This window comes from Esox lucius, chromosome 16, assembly GCF_011004845.1.
Source record: "Esox lucius isolate fEsoLuc1 chromosome 16, fEsoLuc1.pri, whole genome shotgun sequence".
Lineage (NCBI taxonomy): Eukaryota > Metazoa > Chordata > Actinopteri > Esociformes > Esocidae > Esox > Esox lucius.
This window is the reverse complement of record NC_047584.1, coordinates 31,367,232-31,384,846: the sequence shown is the minus strand read 5'-3', so window position 1 is coordinate 31,384,846 and position 17,615 is coordinate 31,367,232. Positions and strand designations below refer to the sequence as shown.

General features: G+C 43.0%; 1 protein-coding gene across 1 annotated transcript; it reads left to right on the top strand.

The window, feature by feature from the left end:
* Positions 1–271: 271 nt before the first annotated feature.
* LOC105016607 (doublecortin domain-containing protein 2) lies at positions 272–17,373 on the top strand. Its single transcript, XM_013137765.4, has 9 exons — positions 272–803; positions 1,224–1,278; positions 1,906–1,982; positions 2,440–2,574; positions 3,389–3,538; positions 3,654–3,711; positions 3,971–4,142; positions 16,027–16,106; positions 16,303–17,373. The coding sequence occupies exons 1-9, from the start codon at positions 496–498 to the stop codon at positions 17,371–17,373; spliced, it is 2,106 nt and encodes a 701-aa protein (XP_012993219.4). The 5' UTR covers positions 272–495.
* The last annotated feature ends 242 nt before the right edge of the window (positions 17,374–17,615 follow it).

Sequence of the window (17,615 nt, the reverse complement as noted above, 5' to 3'; positions counted from 1 at the left end):
ATCCAGTTGGAGAGAAAATAAACTATTTTACTTAAAAGTAGCATATTACTTAAAAGTAGCATATTTTTAAGGTTGAATCATTTTACCAAGTTTTTCCAAGACACTTTTTTACAATTCTATTAACTGTTCTGATACAGCTTATGTGTGTGTCCGCGCGCATGTTTCTATAGAAACCGCCCAACACCCTCTTTCCTACCATGCCTCGGTTCCCTCCTCACCGCACTGGAGGAAAACTGTACTGTACGCACGAGACTTCAGTGGTCACCTGGGCATTACCGGGCACGCGGTATAAAAAACGGAGGTATAAAAAACGGAGCCCGCTGCGTGCTGGGTGAAAGAAGTCGACCGGTGTATTCGGAACGTAAGGACACCGTGGAGCACTATATCACCTCGGAGGTCCCATACGGGTCATGACCGCGGTCCTATTCTGGAGTACTGGTTGAGTCTGAAATTGGATCCCCATATTAATAAAATGGCCTGGGGTGTAAGGTCTTGATGAACACTTTTACCACAGACATGAACTCTGAAAAGCCCAATTTTCTATCACAACCTGTGGTGAAGAACATTTTCGTGTATCGAAATGGAGATCCCTTTTACGAGGCACGTCGTTTAGTGGTAAACCAAAAGCGGGTGTGCAATTTTGACACTTTTCTTCGGGAAGTCACCGGGGGTGTGCAAGCTCAGTTTGGAGCGGTTCGGAACATTTACACACCCAGAATGGGTCACCGGGTGGCCTGTTTGGACCATTTGCAGAGCGGAGAACAATATGTCGCCGCCGGCAGAGAGAAATTCAAGAAACTGGAGTGAGTAGTTAAATACATTGTATTTCGTGTGTTTGTCTGCATACGTGTGTGTTTAATATTTTTCAGTTTAATTAATTAATGTAATTAATGTAGGTTATTTAATTATTAATTGATATGGATTGATACTGACGTTCACATTTCCCGGTCACGGTCAAGTTTCAAGTTAAGCTCAATTCACTGTTGTCATGGATATGTATGGATATAGTCCCATTTTGACAATTCAACTGTGTTACAGACAGGGTCCATTGGGTCCAGTTAGTTTAAAATACAATCTACCTGAATCTCATCGAAACTAATGGGAAACAAAGAAGATTTACATCGCTTCACATCCGTTGCTGTGGCCCGTGCTGCTGTGACATCTGTTATGACTAACGTAGCCTAGTTTTACAATTTAACTTTTTCACAACATTGCAATTGCAGTTACTCACAGATAGGATCCAAAAAGAAAAGGATGCTTCAAACTAATTCTGTGCAGGTACGTGGCCATGTGGCAAAACCGTCCACTCAGAATCACTTTACCAACTAAGTGTCACAGTGTCAAGTTTTCTACTGGTCCTTGCTCACGGGTAATGCCTCACTAGACCACAACGGTTTTGAATGATTTATTGATGACATTATTGTACTTCAGGAGGTAATTCATGGAGCATAATCTTGAATACGTCTCTACATAACAGTCGTGGTTCTCTGGCAGTTATGATACTGTGTTTTACCAACCCCCCCGCCCCACCCCTTCCAAATACACACAGTGTTTTATTTACAATGTGCGTCCCAAATATTATTTACTATGCGTGTCCCACAGTTTTATGCATTGCACTTTGTCTCCTATGTAGTCATTAGGGCGCCATTTGGTACCCAATGTAATGGAAAGTTTAACAGGCCATTATACTCATGAAACCCACACTCTCCTCTTGGCTTCCCAATGCTCATCTGATACTATGCATTCATGTCTGTCTGTCGAAAATGCTATATCATTTTTTTTAACCAATGAATTGTTTTGGTAATCATAAATATGACTTTGAGCTGAGACACTGTAATGCCTGGTTACTGAGTGTCTGTGTAAAGGAGCGGAACCAGTGTAACACAGCTTTAATGTTCTACACAGGCTAAACCGCTCCCCCAGAACCGAATGGTCGCATCAGCAAGATTTCTGAAACCCATCAAAGAACCCTGTGCGATTTTGTGAGTTGAACCTGGACGTTCCCTTTGTCAATGTGTCTGTGTTTGTGTGAATACAAAGCTCGGGACTTCACCGCCCACATTTGTGTGTAACGCAATGCCCGTTTTTGCTCCACGACGCCAATTTTTCAACCAGTTGCCAAAAATCACAGAATGCATCAAAGGCCTGGGGCTTTTTATATTCACTAAATTGAAGTTTGATATAAATGGCATGCTGCGGCAGTGCCTAAAAGTGCCTTTTTATATTGCGTTTAATTAAAAAGTCATCACTTGCAGTTCACTACAATGACTCCTAAAAATATGCCCAATAAAAACACACGTTCTTAAAGTTTTTCCTTGCAGTGGCCACGCCCACGTGACTTGGCACATATTACTGAGAGATAAAGCAGCACAGAGACAGAAAATAGGGTGACCGGGGGCGACGCTCCTCTTTAACGGTGTGCTGGTGATCTCCTCTCAGCGTGGTGGCGAACGGCGATGTGTTGAACCCAGCTGTTAGGCTGCTCCTCCCCCAGCGGATACTGGGCCAGTATGACAGGGTGCTGGAAATGATCACGGACAAGATGGGCCTGAGGATCCTGGGAGGCGTCAGGAGGTATCACACCACACTGATAAATGGTTATTAGGTCAACACCAAGTAGTTTCATCAGCTTGTACTAGAGCATGTTGGTACAGTGTTGGTAGATCATGGCAACGTGTGTGTGTGTTGGTAGAGCATGGCAACGTGTGTGTGTGTGTGTTGGTAGAGCATGGCAACGTGTGTGTGTGTGTTGGTAGAGCATGGCAACGTGTGTGTGTGTGCGTGTGTTGGTAGAGCATGGTACATTTGTGTGTTGGTAGAGCATGGTACATTTGTGTGTTGGTAGAGCATGGTACGTGTGTGTTGTTAGAGCATGGTACGTGTGTGTTGTTAGAGCATGGTACGTGTGTGTGTTGGTAGAGCATGGTACGTGTGTGTGTTGGTAGAGCATGGTACGTGTGTGTGTTGGTAGAGCATGGTACGTGTGTGTTGTTAGAGCATGGTACGTGTGTGTGTTGGTAGAGCATGGTACGTGTGTGTGTTGGTAGAGCATGATACGTGTGTGTGTTGGTAGAGCATGGTACGTGTGTGTTGTTAGAGCATGGTACGTGTGTGTGTTGGTAGAGCATGGTACGTGTGTGTGTTGGTAGAGCATGGTACGTGTGTGTGTTGGTAGAGCATGGTACGTGTGTGTGTGTTGGTAGAGCATGGTACGTGTGTGTGTGTTGGTAGAGCATGGTACATTTGTGTGTTGGTAGAGCATGGTACGTGTGTGTGTGTTGGTAGAGCATGGTTTGATTTCCTGTAGTGGGCTTGTTGGTAAATCAGTCCTGCTGGATAGGAGTATCTACTGAATGACTCAAATGGGTTTTTGTTTTCCATCTTACAGCCTTTACACCTTGGATGGCAATCATGTCAACAATGGAAAGGACCTGGAGAATGGCCAGTTTTATGTGGCTGTGGGGAGAGACAAGTTCAAAAGACTTCCTTACAGTGACCTCCAATTCGCCAAGCCCAGAGGAACACGCAGGATTATAACGTAACTAGTCTCCTAGTGTTTACCGTTACTTTAACATATAAAAGTGACGCTTTGAAGGCTGTAGGTTTTCTGGAAGCAATCTGATCTTTCTTTCACATTCTGTTTTTCTTTTCAGATCCAAAGCTTCCTCATTACCCCCTATTTACAGATTTGGAAAACATAATGACAATGGAGTAAGTCTTCCCTGGGAAGAGTTTAGCTCCTCTAAGCATAATCGCAACTTTTATTAATGCTTGGAGTTGGCCCTTATTCAAAGTACCAACGGAGCCTGTCTTTAATTCGATTCATTAACCAGACATGAATACGTCACACATACAGGTCTAAACCCCTAAACCAGACAGATATCCCTGAGTTCTGTAACACACTTTGTGATGGTGTTCTTGGGAGGTCCGGGTTGGCACCAGGTGATTGAGTGATTCTCTCTATCCCCAGGGCACCAATCATTATAGCAGGTCCATGGTACAGTGTGACAAGCCAGCCAAGACCTCTTCCTGTGACAAGGACCTTGTGTCAGCTGTCGTCAGGGAGACGTCCCGGCAGAGACTAATGATCCTCAGGAATAAGAGGAGGGGCATCAGCATCTCCTTGGCAACACAGGACAACGGTGAGAATGGATGAACTCCCTACTGATTTGGATACGACCCAAAAGGCCCCGGAATCCCAGCGGTACGCCGAGCCTCGTAGGCATACCGCTGGGATATTTACAACGGTCTGTGCTGGTGTTTAGCTATGGCTGTTTGAAGAGCACTAGTGCGTGGGTTTTTTTTTTTTTAGGCCCATTGACTTTGTTCAGGGCGAGACAGCATTTAATAAGTAAAAAAAGAAAGTTGAGTTCTCCTATATATACCACGTACACATGCATGCTCCTTTACATGATAGGGGCCATGGTTTTTCTGCTTGTTGTCTTGGTCAAGGCTGTTCCTCCCAGGATCCAGTCAGAGCTGCTCTGGTCTCCTCTTCATACTGTACACCCTGACCAGCAGTGAAACGCTACACCGGTCTGAATGGGAAATTAACCCATCTACAAATCAGTGTTTGTTGGTCCTGTAGAACAGACTACTGCTACATCCCAAATATCACCCTGCGGTCTACATAGTACGCATCTGGTTCAACCTGTTGCACTAGGTAGGGAGTCGGGTTCGACTTGGGACGGACTCTCAGGGTAGACTGGGTTTTGGATCTCATAATGAGTGAACCCGATCTGACTGATCTCACCTGCCGCCGCGGACGTGCCCTCACAAGCTGGCCAGGGTGGGTGGGGTGTCGGGGGTGGGTGGGGTAATTCCGTACCCTGTGAATGAAGGGGGGGTGTCGGGGGTGGGTGGGGGGTGGGTGGGGTAATTCCGTACCGTGTGAATGTGACACACATTGTCCTCTTCCTTTGCAATGATTGGAGAGGTTAGAGAGAGTCTCACCACAAACAGGATGCACTCGCTGTTTTCTTTAGACTGTTGATAGACATGGACAGGTATCGGTTGAGTTCTCCCCCCTCAGACAGACGTCTCCCCCCTCAGACAGACGTCTCCCCCCTCAGACAGACGTCTCCCCCCTCAGACAGACGTCTCCCCCCTCAGACAGACGTCTCCCCCTCAGACAGACGTCTCCCCCAGTCCATAGTACTCACCTCATGACACAGCTCTGCCTGTCAGAATGTCCTTTGTGAATTGTAGCCAGACGTTGTTTTATGCAACGACTACTGAGATGTTATTTTACTCTGAATGTATTTGCTCACCTGATTTTTTTCTTTTCTTTTGTGTATTATCTTTTTTCCATAGAAGTTAGGATTCAATTTAAGGTTAAGATTATGTTTTTGGGGTTAGGATTAGGTAAGAGTTTGGGGTCCGCACAAGGAACATGTGTTTTTCTGTCTTCGTTCGTCTGTTTTTCTGTCTCTCTTTCTGTCTGTCTCGCTGTTGGTTTCTGCTTTGCCTGTGGCAAGATCTGTACACGTCTGTCTGGGTGGAGGTGTTTGGGGAGGCAGAGACCTGCATAATGAATGTTCATTTAATATTGATGATGTAATGTTTGAAACCGATTCTTATGTAATGTGTTCTCCCATATGACCACAAGGTGGCACTCTTGTTCTAAGGAAGATGAGCGGCACCTCAGTGTGTAGCTCCCTCTCCAGTGACCCAGTGTGGAACTAAAACATGACATCACCAGGTGGCTTGGTTTGACTACAAGTCTATGGGCCAGAATCACTGAATAGGGGTTGTGTGCGTGTGTGCGTGCGTGCGTTTTGATTTAACAGTTTGAGTAACGACCAGACGTCCTCACAAGGATTGTAGAACATGAAAAAACATACCTTCTTAGGACCTTTTGCTTGTCCCCATGAGCGGTTAGGTTTAGGGGTCAAACTTAGGTTTACTGTTAGGATTCAGGTTTAGCCATTACAGGTTAGGTTTAGGGTTACTGTTAGACATTTATGCTAGGTTGAGTTTAGGCATGAATATCGCCACAGGCTTGTTTCTAGCTTACCAACTGTCCAGTCAGTCTGGGCAGACAGAGTGTAGACACAACAGGTAACTAAACACTAGAGGTGTAATCATCCCAAATATGTTGTCAGTCTGTCTGTCTGTCTGTCTGTTGGTCTGCTCGACTGTCTGCACAAATTACAAATCATTGCCATTGTGCTTGGCAGCCACTCTAAAATAGAAGACTGTATACATTCTTTTTTCAAATTGGACATCACAAATCTGACAGTATACTCTGGAAAGAGGTTAACAAACATGGACTGTTTCTCAGACTGAATATATTTTTATTTATCTGAACCAGATGAGTTACCAAAGAGTTATTAAATTATTTGTTGACGTGAGTCTGATAAGCTTTAAAATTTTATAGCTTTCAAATAGTATATTTTTATTGCTGCTGTACTATCGCATGGCATAACTCTTTACGCATTTTGGTATTTATTTGATTGGCGAAATAACTGCTACATTGTGCTAACATTTTGATATGAGGAAATAAAACTTCATCGTCTTGGAATTGCTGTGGGATTTTATTTTAGCCAAGTAAATAAAAAGCTAGAGAGATGGAGCAGATGGGAATGCTGTAAATCGGATACCCGGAACATTTGAACATAAAAACAGGACGTATGGACGTACCGGTGTCAGGTTTAGATAAAGGCCGAAGAGGGAGAGAAAAGGAGAGTTTCAGAGGGTGAGATACCGAGAGAGAGATGAGAGAGGGAGAGTTTCAGAGGGGGAGATGCAGAGAGAGTGAGAGGGAGCGTTTCAGAGGGTGAGATACCGAGAGAGACGGTGAGAATTTATTTTTCTGAGACACATGAGAAAGGCTTTGTTAGTGCTGAAAGATCTCCCACCTTATTCCCCCAGCTTCCCTCTCCTGTCAGTCAGGCTGTAGTACACGCCAGAGTTGCCCATTAAATTGCCTTCTTTTCTGGTTCCTGTAGCCATCGACGCTCCTTTGAAACTATATTGAATACTGACACCACTGATTACACTCGGCGCCCATCACCACTGCTGTCTCTGGCTCTGGGAGAGTCTCCTTTTATCCTTTACTTATCAGCATTTCACCAGCAGGACTCCAGAAAACATCCTGGGTCCATATTCAGTGTCAACACAAAAGAAGCCGTGGATACGTCTTGCAGCGCTAAACTAACCTCTTAAGAGTTGACACCTGTGCCCTCCTCACTGTTATAGTGTGCTACTTTTGACCAGAGACCTAACTGGCCCAGTGTCCTAAATAGGGGATAGTTAACCATTTGAGACACGGCCGTGGGAACTCTTGGTGTGGCAGACACATCAGTAAAAGCATCCCGAAAGCACCGCTGTTGATTATCACGGGAGAGCAAAATTAGTTCTCCGCCTCTCTCCTCTCATCGCTGGCCATCACCAGAGCCCTGACGACAGCCATTCTTCACTATCAAAAGGAGGAGAGGGGGAGGACAGGGAGAGGAGAGAGGAGCAGGATGTCTTTCCAGGACCGAGCAGGAGTCCTAATACAGAGGAGTGGGAAGGATTCTGGGTAATTGCCTTCCTGGGATAATCAACCCCCCCCCCCCCAATTCCTTAGAGCACCATGTTTTTATTTTGTTACCACCAGACGCTCCAAAATTGGTGTCCTGACATATCAAACAAATAGGGTGCGGAGGAGTGTGTTGTTGGACTTATAACCTCCAGGCTGAGGTCCCATAATGCACCCTGTTGCCGATCTGTGCATTACTTTCCAGATGGACCCATGTAGGTGTTGGGTGAACCGCTTTGTACGTGCCCCTTTCTCTGCCTTCCTCCCTCTTCCTGGTGTTGTTTAGAAATGAACAGTATGTTCCTCAAAATCAGGTGTCATTTTGATTTACTATGTCTGCCATCGGCTGTCCGCCCCCCCAAAACACACACACACACACCATCTCTCTCCTGAGTGCTGTTATTTCTTATCAAAAGAGGCAAATTACTGCGATTGAAAAGGATGAGCTTCCATTCACGATTATGTTGTAAATACACCATTACGATGCCCCATCCGAGCGTTATAATAAGATACTGATGGGAGAACTTGTTGAGGATGTACTGTTCTCCACTAATGCCGGTTGAGGATGTACTGTTCTCCACTAATGTCAGTTTCTGTCAAAAAACATGTCAACGTGGGCTTTATTTTTCGACATGTTAGCCAAATTTATAACATTTCTCACGGGAGAAATATATGTCTTTCAGTTTTTCACATATTTTGATTTCATAAATATTGTCAGAACAGATGCGCCAACTTCCAGTATACATCAACACTAATAAGAAGGGTTTTAAACTTCGTCATTTACACTTTAAAATATAAATATAATTTGCTCTAATGAAAAATGTATGAATTTCGAAATACTGACTGTTTCAACCTGTAAATATGTCTATTAATTAAAAAAACTCATAGCTATTCACATTTTCATAGCTGCAGGAATGTTTTTCTTTGTGAAACTGTCTCAAATGTAGATCTGTAATGATTCTTTCATAAAAGCAAAGCCCAGAATATTACTATACATTTTGCAGGTCTGAATAGGACCTTTTCAATATCCATGCATGTCAACACTGAGTACTTGTTCTCAACCAAAGGATTCAAAACATTAAATCTTCATTGCTGTTTTACAACCACAATGGAGCTAGATAAAAAATAAGAATGAATAATTCAACCATTTGCATGAGAGATTAGAATGGAAGTGGGAATGAACATTCTTTCAGATTAGTCAAGGACCTTGGGCATTGGGGATTTTTCTTCTAAACTTCTGTTTTGATCTGACTTAAGGTAAAAGAAAAATTTTGTGTTGTGATTAAGAAAACATTTCTTCAGTGCACAATTTCGCCTCCCAGGAAATGTAAAAGCAAGCCATAACATCTTAAGATGGTCCTGGGGAACTCCTTATCTGTTATGAATGCTGTAGCACTCACTATGCGATTGATGAGAAACTATCGAGTGATCAACCACTGTACATTGGAATGGCTGGAAGTAGGCCATATCAATTTATTAAAATGAAACGCATTTCATGACCCTGAAGTGCTGAAGAATGCACTGCAGTTAGCCCTGGAAGCTTAGAGGAAACTGTTGGTACATGTGGGCCAATTATTTGCTCCTGGATATACTGTTATGGTCTGCAGTAGTGCACTACATAAGGAATAGGAACAAAAGTAGTGCACTACATACGGAACAGGAACAAAAGTAGTGCACTACATAAGGAACAGGAACAAAAGTAGTGCACTACATAAGGAATAGGAACAAAAGTAGTGCACTACATAAGGAACAGGAACAAAAGTAGTGCACTACTTAAGAAATAGGAACAAAAGTAGTGCACTACATAAGGAATAGGAACAAAAGTAGTGCACTACATAAGGAATAGGAACAAAAGTAGTGCACTACATAAGGAATAGGAACAAAAGTCTTGCACTACATAAGGAATAGGAACAAAAGTCATGCACTACATAAGGAATAGGAACGAAAGTAGTGCACTACATAAGGAACAGGAACAAAAGTAGTGCGCTACTTTAGAAATAGGTGGCTGTTCAAGACAGTGATTAAAGAGGCAGTCAGAAGTTCCCTTTCCTATTTGGACCTTTAAATTCATGATTCTTATCCGTTACGTCTTGAAACATATGGCTTGTAAATGTATAAGAAGCTTATTGGAATTAGAGAAGAATCACCCCCCAAATGATTCTCATTATACTCCAATACCTGTAAACAGAAATAAAATCTGAAACAAGTCTCAGACTATTATTAGGACATCACAGTTTGGCTAAGTACCCAGAGTTCTGTCTGGATTTCAGGGTGGTTACTTTTCCCCAGAACCAGTCCCTCAGCTTTTTACAGAAACGGGGTAGGGGCTCTTCGACTGCTGACTCCTGATTTAATGCTGAGCCTGTTAAGCAGACCATCAGTGAGCGAAAGCCAGGTTTATGAGCAAATAACCAGATTAAACAACTCCCTGTCAAGTTGTAAACAGGTGATGTTGGCTTTGGGAATTAGCCCGGGCCATGTGATGGACGCAGTGTATCCGGAACACCTCCTTCCTTCCAGTGGAATTAAAATTTAAATATTGCAAAAACACGATCTTGTAGCCATGCATGCAGACATCTTAGGGCTTCGCCTGTCGTGTGAGAGGACTCCCCGAGACATGCACGCTGTAGCAAGCTGTCTCAGAGTCCAGCTCATCTGACTGCTCACGGGCAGAGAGGTAATCTGGGGTGCTTGGGAAACAGTTTCAGCTTTCCATAAGGAGTAGGATGCCATTTGAGACGCAGGCAGCATGTTTCATGTAATGGTGTGGTGAAGACAAGAGTACATAAGCAGCATGACATACAGAAACATCAACTGCGCCACCTTCGTCTCTCCTTTTGGAACGCTGTGATTTTTCGCAACCCTTTGAAGCTGGATTTGGGAATTAAGAGAATTAATATTAATTCACTGTGCTAATCTGGCAACAAGTCCATTTTGTTCCCTTCGGTGACAATACTGTACACAGACAAGATTGACTGCACGAAGTGGAGGCGGGTGTCATTTTGGGACGGGCCCATTTTTCCTACCAGCAGTCTCATCTCTGTCCCCGCTATGTTGAAGGCACGCGCGTCCAGAGTTGATTTACGGGTGCATCTAGCTGAATTTTCCGTAGCACTTCATAATAAACACACACAACCAATATAAAGTACAAGCTCTCTGTCTCTGGTGACTGATGGCAACTGTGTTTTCACTTGTCTTCTGCTGTCCATCACTGTCGATTGGGATTTTCATTCAACATTTTGGTTTTTGCTTTATTGCCAGGGTCATGCGAGTAGAGAATCCATTTCACACAAAGAATGAGAGAGAGAGAGAGAAAAATACAGAGACAGGGAGAGAGAGAAATGTTGAGAGAGGCAGGCAGAGAGAATTAGAGTAAAAAACAGACAGAAACAAAGAGAAAGAGAGAGAGAGAGAGAGAGAGGCCAGTGGGTCGCAGGTGAAACACCACCTAGAATATAGCAGGGAATGACTTGAATATTATGTTTAAATTGTTGGCGGCCTGTAGTGATGTGGTCATCAAAATGTTTAATAGCCCTCTGGTCAGTCGTAAGAGGTACATATATTTGCTGAGTGGAAACATTCCAGATTTACAACACACTTATAATGCTGGAGTTGTATTACTCTGCTCATAACAAGTCCACTTGGTGCATGATGTAAATAAAGCACATCATGTAATATATACAATAATAAAACACATCATGTAATATATACAATAATAAACCACGTCATGTAGTATATACAATAATGGTGCTTAAAGGTGAACCTCACTTGTCTTATTCCCAACTGTTGGACTCGCATTTTTATCAGACTCGTCCACATAACTTGATTAATATATTCATGCAGTTACAATTTAAAATCACTTCGCACCACTGAAAGACAGACACATCCAGGCAGATAGCGGGAACGAATCCCTGTGGTTTCATTACCTAGGTTAGGCTGGTAAATCACTGCTGCCAAAACAACCCTCTCTCTCTCTTATCCTTCAGAAACGATGCATCTCTCCCCACAGCCTGTCAACTGTGTCAACTTCCCAGTGCTGAGAGAGGGGGGGGGGGTGTCAACATTACTTACACCTTAACTGGGTTCAGATATTATTCGAAATATTTCCTGCCTGTAAGTCCAGGTGAGAATGAATATTGGGACAACTCTATTGGCCCATGGATGGCTCAATACAGCGCGGATGAAGTACTTTAAATCTTAAACCTTTATAAACCTGGGTCTGACTTCCATTCTGAGACCGTGCTGTTTGTTTACTCTGCCGGAGGCAGATGTGGGTACGGTCGGACTCCACTGAACCACGGGCGGTCTTCTGTGGTTTCTGCTACTGCTCTAATCCCTATGTTAGCGTGTCCTTAGCGTGTTGTTGCTATGTGTTTACTGGGTCGTCAGACGGTTTTAGGAGCCTTGGCATGTTTTGTCGACGCCTCAGGTTCTTGTGGTGTGATCAAAGGGACAGGACAGGGAAGCAGTACTAAAGCAGAGTAAGAAACATGATGAACTGCCCTGTCAGTTAACCTCATCTGAACTGCTCTTCCAGGTGTTACAAACTCAAACTGTCTAGTTTGTTAGAGAGATTTATGTGTCTGGCGAACTAAAACATTGTGGATATTTGCGGTCCCACTCCTTTTAATATAATTCCTTCGTTTGTTCATATTTATATTAGATCGGATGACTGCCAACGGATTTGATTAAAACCAGATATCAGAAGGCAACAGCTTGAAAGTATTGTTTGGGATGTGGCATTACCTACAAACCCAGTTAGCATAACCCATGGACCGCCTTTCATGAAAAGTGCATCCTCACATCCATCTTGCTCTACGGACTGTCCCTTTAATGGTAAAAGAAATAAATGCTAACTGTGTTTTACAGAGGAAAAGTCCTTTAACCCTACACCTCACATCGTAGCGATAGCGAAAGCACATCGACTTCAATTTAAATGAGTAGCAGATACCAGAGCATTGCCTGTCCTGTATTCACAGCTCTTACTGATAATCAGTTTTCCAGTCTAGCTATGTAAATTAGCTGTGAGCTGCTGGTTCACGACGAGCAACGCTGTCACTGATCCATGTCCCAAATAGCCCCCCTATTCCCTATATGCCCTAATTTTGGCCTTTTGAGTACAAAAGAAAAAGCGTCTTATGTAGAGAATAGGGTGCCGTTTGGGATGTCGGAACAGACAGTAAAGTACCCAGTCATTCAGTCATCTTCAATGCCTAGTTAAATCTATTGGATCCAATGAAGGGGAGATTTTTAAATGTTGTTTTTAATTTGAGTTAGCGTTTTTACGAGGCACCCCCCCCCATCCCAACACCATCTCTGCACGCCCATAGTAAATCACATTATTAAAGTGTTTATAGTTTAAATCAGTAGCATTAACTGCATATAGTGTGTCTGGGGTAGGGGTGTGCTACTGCTAATGAATGCAAAACCTTTCCCATAAAATATTCAAAGAAGAGCCATTATTGCTGTGGCGGGTTTCATCTACGCCACTAAACTTCAATCTGTTTTGCATTTGAAATGCATTAAATCCCTTGGTAATCTGGTCTAATCTGCATAGCAGCGCTCTGTGAAACTGGTTTTGAAGTGAGGGAAAGTTATATTATATTTATTTTTTAAATGTGACGCTTCATTTTATGATTTTTTAATTTATATTTCTCTCTTAATTAAAAATGTTGCTCATCAAGTGCTTAAAACAAGCATGTAATTGTCTTGTTTATCAGACCATTTAATGGTATTCTTCAGTCTTAAACATCTTCAAGAAATTACTCAAAAACACAATTAATTCTAAGGAACTTATAAACCTGCTTCAGAGTTTAGTGTACATCAGTAGTTCAACCAGCTTCTATTACTGAATGCAAATGTTGTTTTACAGATAAAACATAAGTTTATATACACAGAATATCATGATTTCAACTTTGTATTTTCTTATTCCAAATAAAACACCCACCAGCCACTTTAAATCCTCTCCCTTCTCTCGCTCTCCAGTCAATTCTCATCCCACCAATCAGATCCCACCCCTCCCATCCATAGTTAAATGTTAGTAGTTTTGACTGGTGTCAGTTGTTTACCTCTCCAGTCATCCATCATTGACCAGTGTCAGTTGTTTACCTCTCCAGTCATCCATCATTGACCAGTGTCAGTAGTTAACCTCTCCAGTCATCCATCATTGACTGGTGTCAGTAGTTAACCTCTCCAGTCATCCATCATTGACTGGTGTCAGTTGTTTACCTCTCCAGTCATCCATCATTGACCAGTGTCAGTAGTTAACCTCTCCAGTCATCCATCATTGACTGGTGTCAGTAGTTAACCTCTCCAGTCATCCATCATTGACTGGTGTCAGTTGTTTACCTCTCCAGTCATCCATCATTGACCAGTGTCAGTAGTTAACCTCTCCAGTCATCCATCATTGACTGGTGTCAGTTGTTTACCTCTCCAGTCATCCATCATTGACCAGTGTCAGTAGTTAACCTCTCCAGTCATCCCTCATTGACTGGTGTCAGTAGTTAACCTCTCCAGTCATCCATCATTGACTGGTGTCAGTAGTTAACCTCTCCAGTCATCCATCATTGACCAGTTTCAGTAGTTAACTTCTCAAGTCATCCATCATTGACTGGTGTCAGTAGTTACCCTTCATTGACTGGTGTCAGTAGTAACCCTTCATTGACTGGTGTCAGTAGTTACCCTTCATTGACTGGTGTCAGTAGTAACCCTTCATTGACTGGTGTCAGTAGTTACCCTTCATTGACTGATGTCAGTAGTAACCCTTCATTGACTGGTGTCAGTAGTAACCCTTCATTGACTGGTGTCAGTAGTAACCCTTCATTGACTGGTGTCAGTAGTAACCCTTCATTGACTGGTGTCAGTAGTTACCCTTCATTGACTGGTGTCAGTAGTAACCCTTCATTGACTGGTGTCAGTAGTAACCCTTCATTGACAGGTGTCAGTAGTAACCCTTCATTGACTGGTGTCAGATGCATCATGGTCTGCTTGGTTACTAGAGCAATTAAAACTGTATGTGATGTCATACCCATGGTAAATGTTTTTTAATTGAAACCAAGGCTTTAAGCCAATCAACATCCAGGGTAATATAATAGCCATTTTGTACCATGCCTGATTTTTGATTGGTGACAGTCACTACTTAAATTAATGACATACATTAAATGTCTTGGTAATCTGGTCTAAATGCTTAGCAATACTTTATGAAACTGATTTTGAAGCATAACACTTAATTTTATTACTTATTTATTTATATTTTTCTCCTTATTCAAATTCCTCTTCATCAAGTACTTAACAAAAAAAGCTTGTAATTGTCTTGTTTATCAGAGCATTTAATGGTATTCTACTTATGAATCTTAAGCAAATTATTCAAAAACACATAATTAACGTCAAGGCACTTAAAAACCTACAAATACTTTCGCTCTTCAACAAGCTTGCATTCTTGTATGCAAATGTGCTTTTTACTGAGAGATATAATGTTAATAATATGATTATTTCTAAATGTTATGCTTAAAGCAAAAAAGTCCTGAGGGACTATGGTTCAATCCAAACAGAAGCACTGCCACTTGCATTGGTATTCAGCTGTAAGTTCTTAAAAAGTTGTTGCATTAGGAGTTAATGATGGCCGATATTATCTGTGACATGGGTTGTTAGTTCCATACAGAGCCAGTTTATTTGAGAAATGTCGATTTATGCATTACGTAAACACAGTGCTTGACATGGATGTCATTGTGAAATGTGTGTGTGCTGCTACGAACATCGCAGGGACGCACTATAACAATTTGGGGTGCACGACAAACCTACGCTCAGTTTATTCTTATTAAGCTACAGTACAGAGGCTAATCATTACAGCGGTTATTATCTGGGGCACCGATCAAATTAAAATGACAGGTCACACAGCAGAAGACACACAGCATTTACCGTATGTATACAAGACCAAAAAATTATTTCACATGACACTTCCATGAGATGTCAGTGTTGTGCTGTGGCTGTGTTAGAAAAACAAAAGATGTTGTGGTGAAAATCTGAACATGAGATCCAAAGTATGACATTCTGTTGTTATTAACACTGCTCTACAGATCATTGGCAGTGGTATTTCTCTTTTGTATTGTTTTCTGTTATTGGATGCTACATGGTTATTGTGCGTAGTGTCTCATTATATATGCAGGAATAGGATTAAGGGGAGTGGACTGTGAGTAGTGTCTCATTATATATGCAGGAATAGGATTAAGGGGAGTGGACTGTGAGTAGTGTCTCATTATATATGCAGGAATAGGATTAAGGGGAGTGGACTGTGAGTAGTGTCTCATTATATATGCAGGAATAGGATTAAGGGGAGTGGACTGCGAGTAGAGTATTTATGTTTTTACCATATAAAGAAATAATGTATGTTTATAGGGGGGTAACCAGGTCCTGTAGGCAGACAAAACCAGCCTGTTGTACCTAGATTATCTGAACAAGACCACTAATGTCTGGAACAACGTGTTGTCCTTCCTCTGATGTAGATGACGAGCAGAAAGAGGAAGCAGAAAGCCCCGAAGAGAATGACGACTCATCTCCATGGAGTAACCGGTTCACTGAAGATGTCAGACAAACCTCACGCTCGCTTGTTTCGTATTACATAATCACTACAGCTCAACTCAAGTAGAATGATAGAAATGTTGATAGAAAAAAAGTCTGTGTGCTGAGAGCGTAAGACAAAATACAGCAAAAGAATGAGGAACATTGTCTAATGCGCTCCGTTTTACAGTCATATTGCCTTCTGTGTGATTGCATTACAGAGGCCGACAGAGGACGGTAAAGCCTCCTCTGACACAGAGGAGAGTCTAGAGGGGAGACGGGAAAATAAAGAGACTACCGTGAACTCCACAGAGGAACCACAAGATAATAAAGAGGAAGTGGCTCCTAGGAGCACAGAGGAGGTCTCAGACCATGAGGAGAACCAGGACTCTGTAGACCAAGCCGAGGGGGTCTCGGACCATGAGGAGAACCAGGACTCTGTAGACCAAGCCGAGGGGGTCTCAGACCATATGGAGAACCAGGAGTCTGTAGACCAAGCCAAGGAGGTCTCAGACCATGTGGAGAACCCGGAGTCTGTAGACCAAGCAGAGAAGGTCTCAGACCACATGGAGAACCAGGAGTCTGTAGACCAAGCAGAGAAGGTCTCAGACCATGTGGAGAACCAGGAGTCTGTAGACCAAGCTGAGGAAGCTGGAAACTCTCCAGCCAAGGATGGAGAGGAGGGAGAAGGGAATGAGGGAGAAAATGACAGAAAAAAGGATGAAGAAAAGGACAGTGAGACAGAAGCAGGGGGGGAGGAGAATGCAGTTGATACTGCCGAGGGATCAGGGATCAGAAATGAGAAAGAAAATACAAAGAGAGATGAAGAGGTAGATGCTGCAGAGACAGAAGGGCTGGAAACTGGAGAGACCGGAGGAGGGGAAACTGGAGAGACTGGAGGAGGGGGAACAGGAGAGACCGGAGGAAGGGAAACAAAAGAGACCGGAGGAGAGGAAACAGGAGAGACCGGAGGAGGGGAAACGGGAGAGACCGGAGGAGGGGAAAAGGGAGAGACCGGAGGAGGGGGAACAGGAGAGTCCGGAAGAAGGGAAACAAAAGAGACCGGAGGAGAGGAAACAGGAGAGACCGGAGGAGGGGAAACGGGAGAGACCGGAGGAGAGGAAACAGGAGAGACCGGAGGAGGGGAATCAAAAGAGACCGGAGGAGAGGAAACAGGAGAGACCGGAGGAGGGGAATCAAAAGAGACCGGAGGAGAGGAAACAGGAGAGACCGGAGTAGAGGAAACAGGAGAGACCGGAGGACAACAGGATGAGCATGACAATCAAGAATAGAAGGCAGCGGCTTCTAAAGATGCCATATACTGATGAGAAAGAAGAGGGAGAGGAGAAAGATGAGAATGAAGGAGGTTTCGAATTTCTTCACGAGAAAGTGGCAGAGAGACTAGAACATCAGGGCCTGAGCAAAGAATAACATGACTATAATCATGACTATAAGACCACGCAAAATGAAATAACTACATTCTATTTTAAACGGTACTGTATATTGTTGCATAGTTATACAGAGACATACTGTC

Excerpts from the sequence above, each read along its gene's own strand:
- LOC105016607 (XM_013137765.4), top strand. The coding sequence starts at position 496 with ATGAACACTTTTACCACAGACATGAACTCTGAAAAGCCCAATTTTCTA. Across the intron at positions 3,539-3,653 it reads GGAACACGCAGGATTATAAC|ATCCAAAGCTTCCTCATTAC; the intron begins GTAACTAGTCTC and ends TTTTCTTTTCAG. Across the intron at positions 4,143-16,026 it reads CTTGGCAACACAGGACAACG|ATGACGAGCAGAAAGAGGAA; the intron begins GTGAGAATGGAT and ends CCTCTGATGTAG.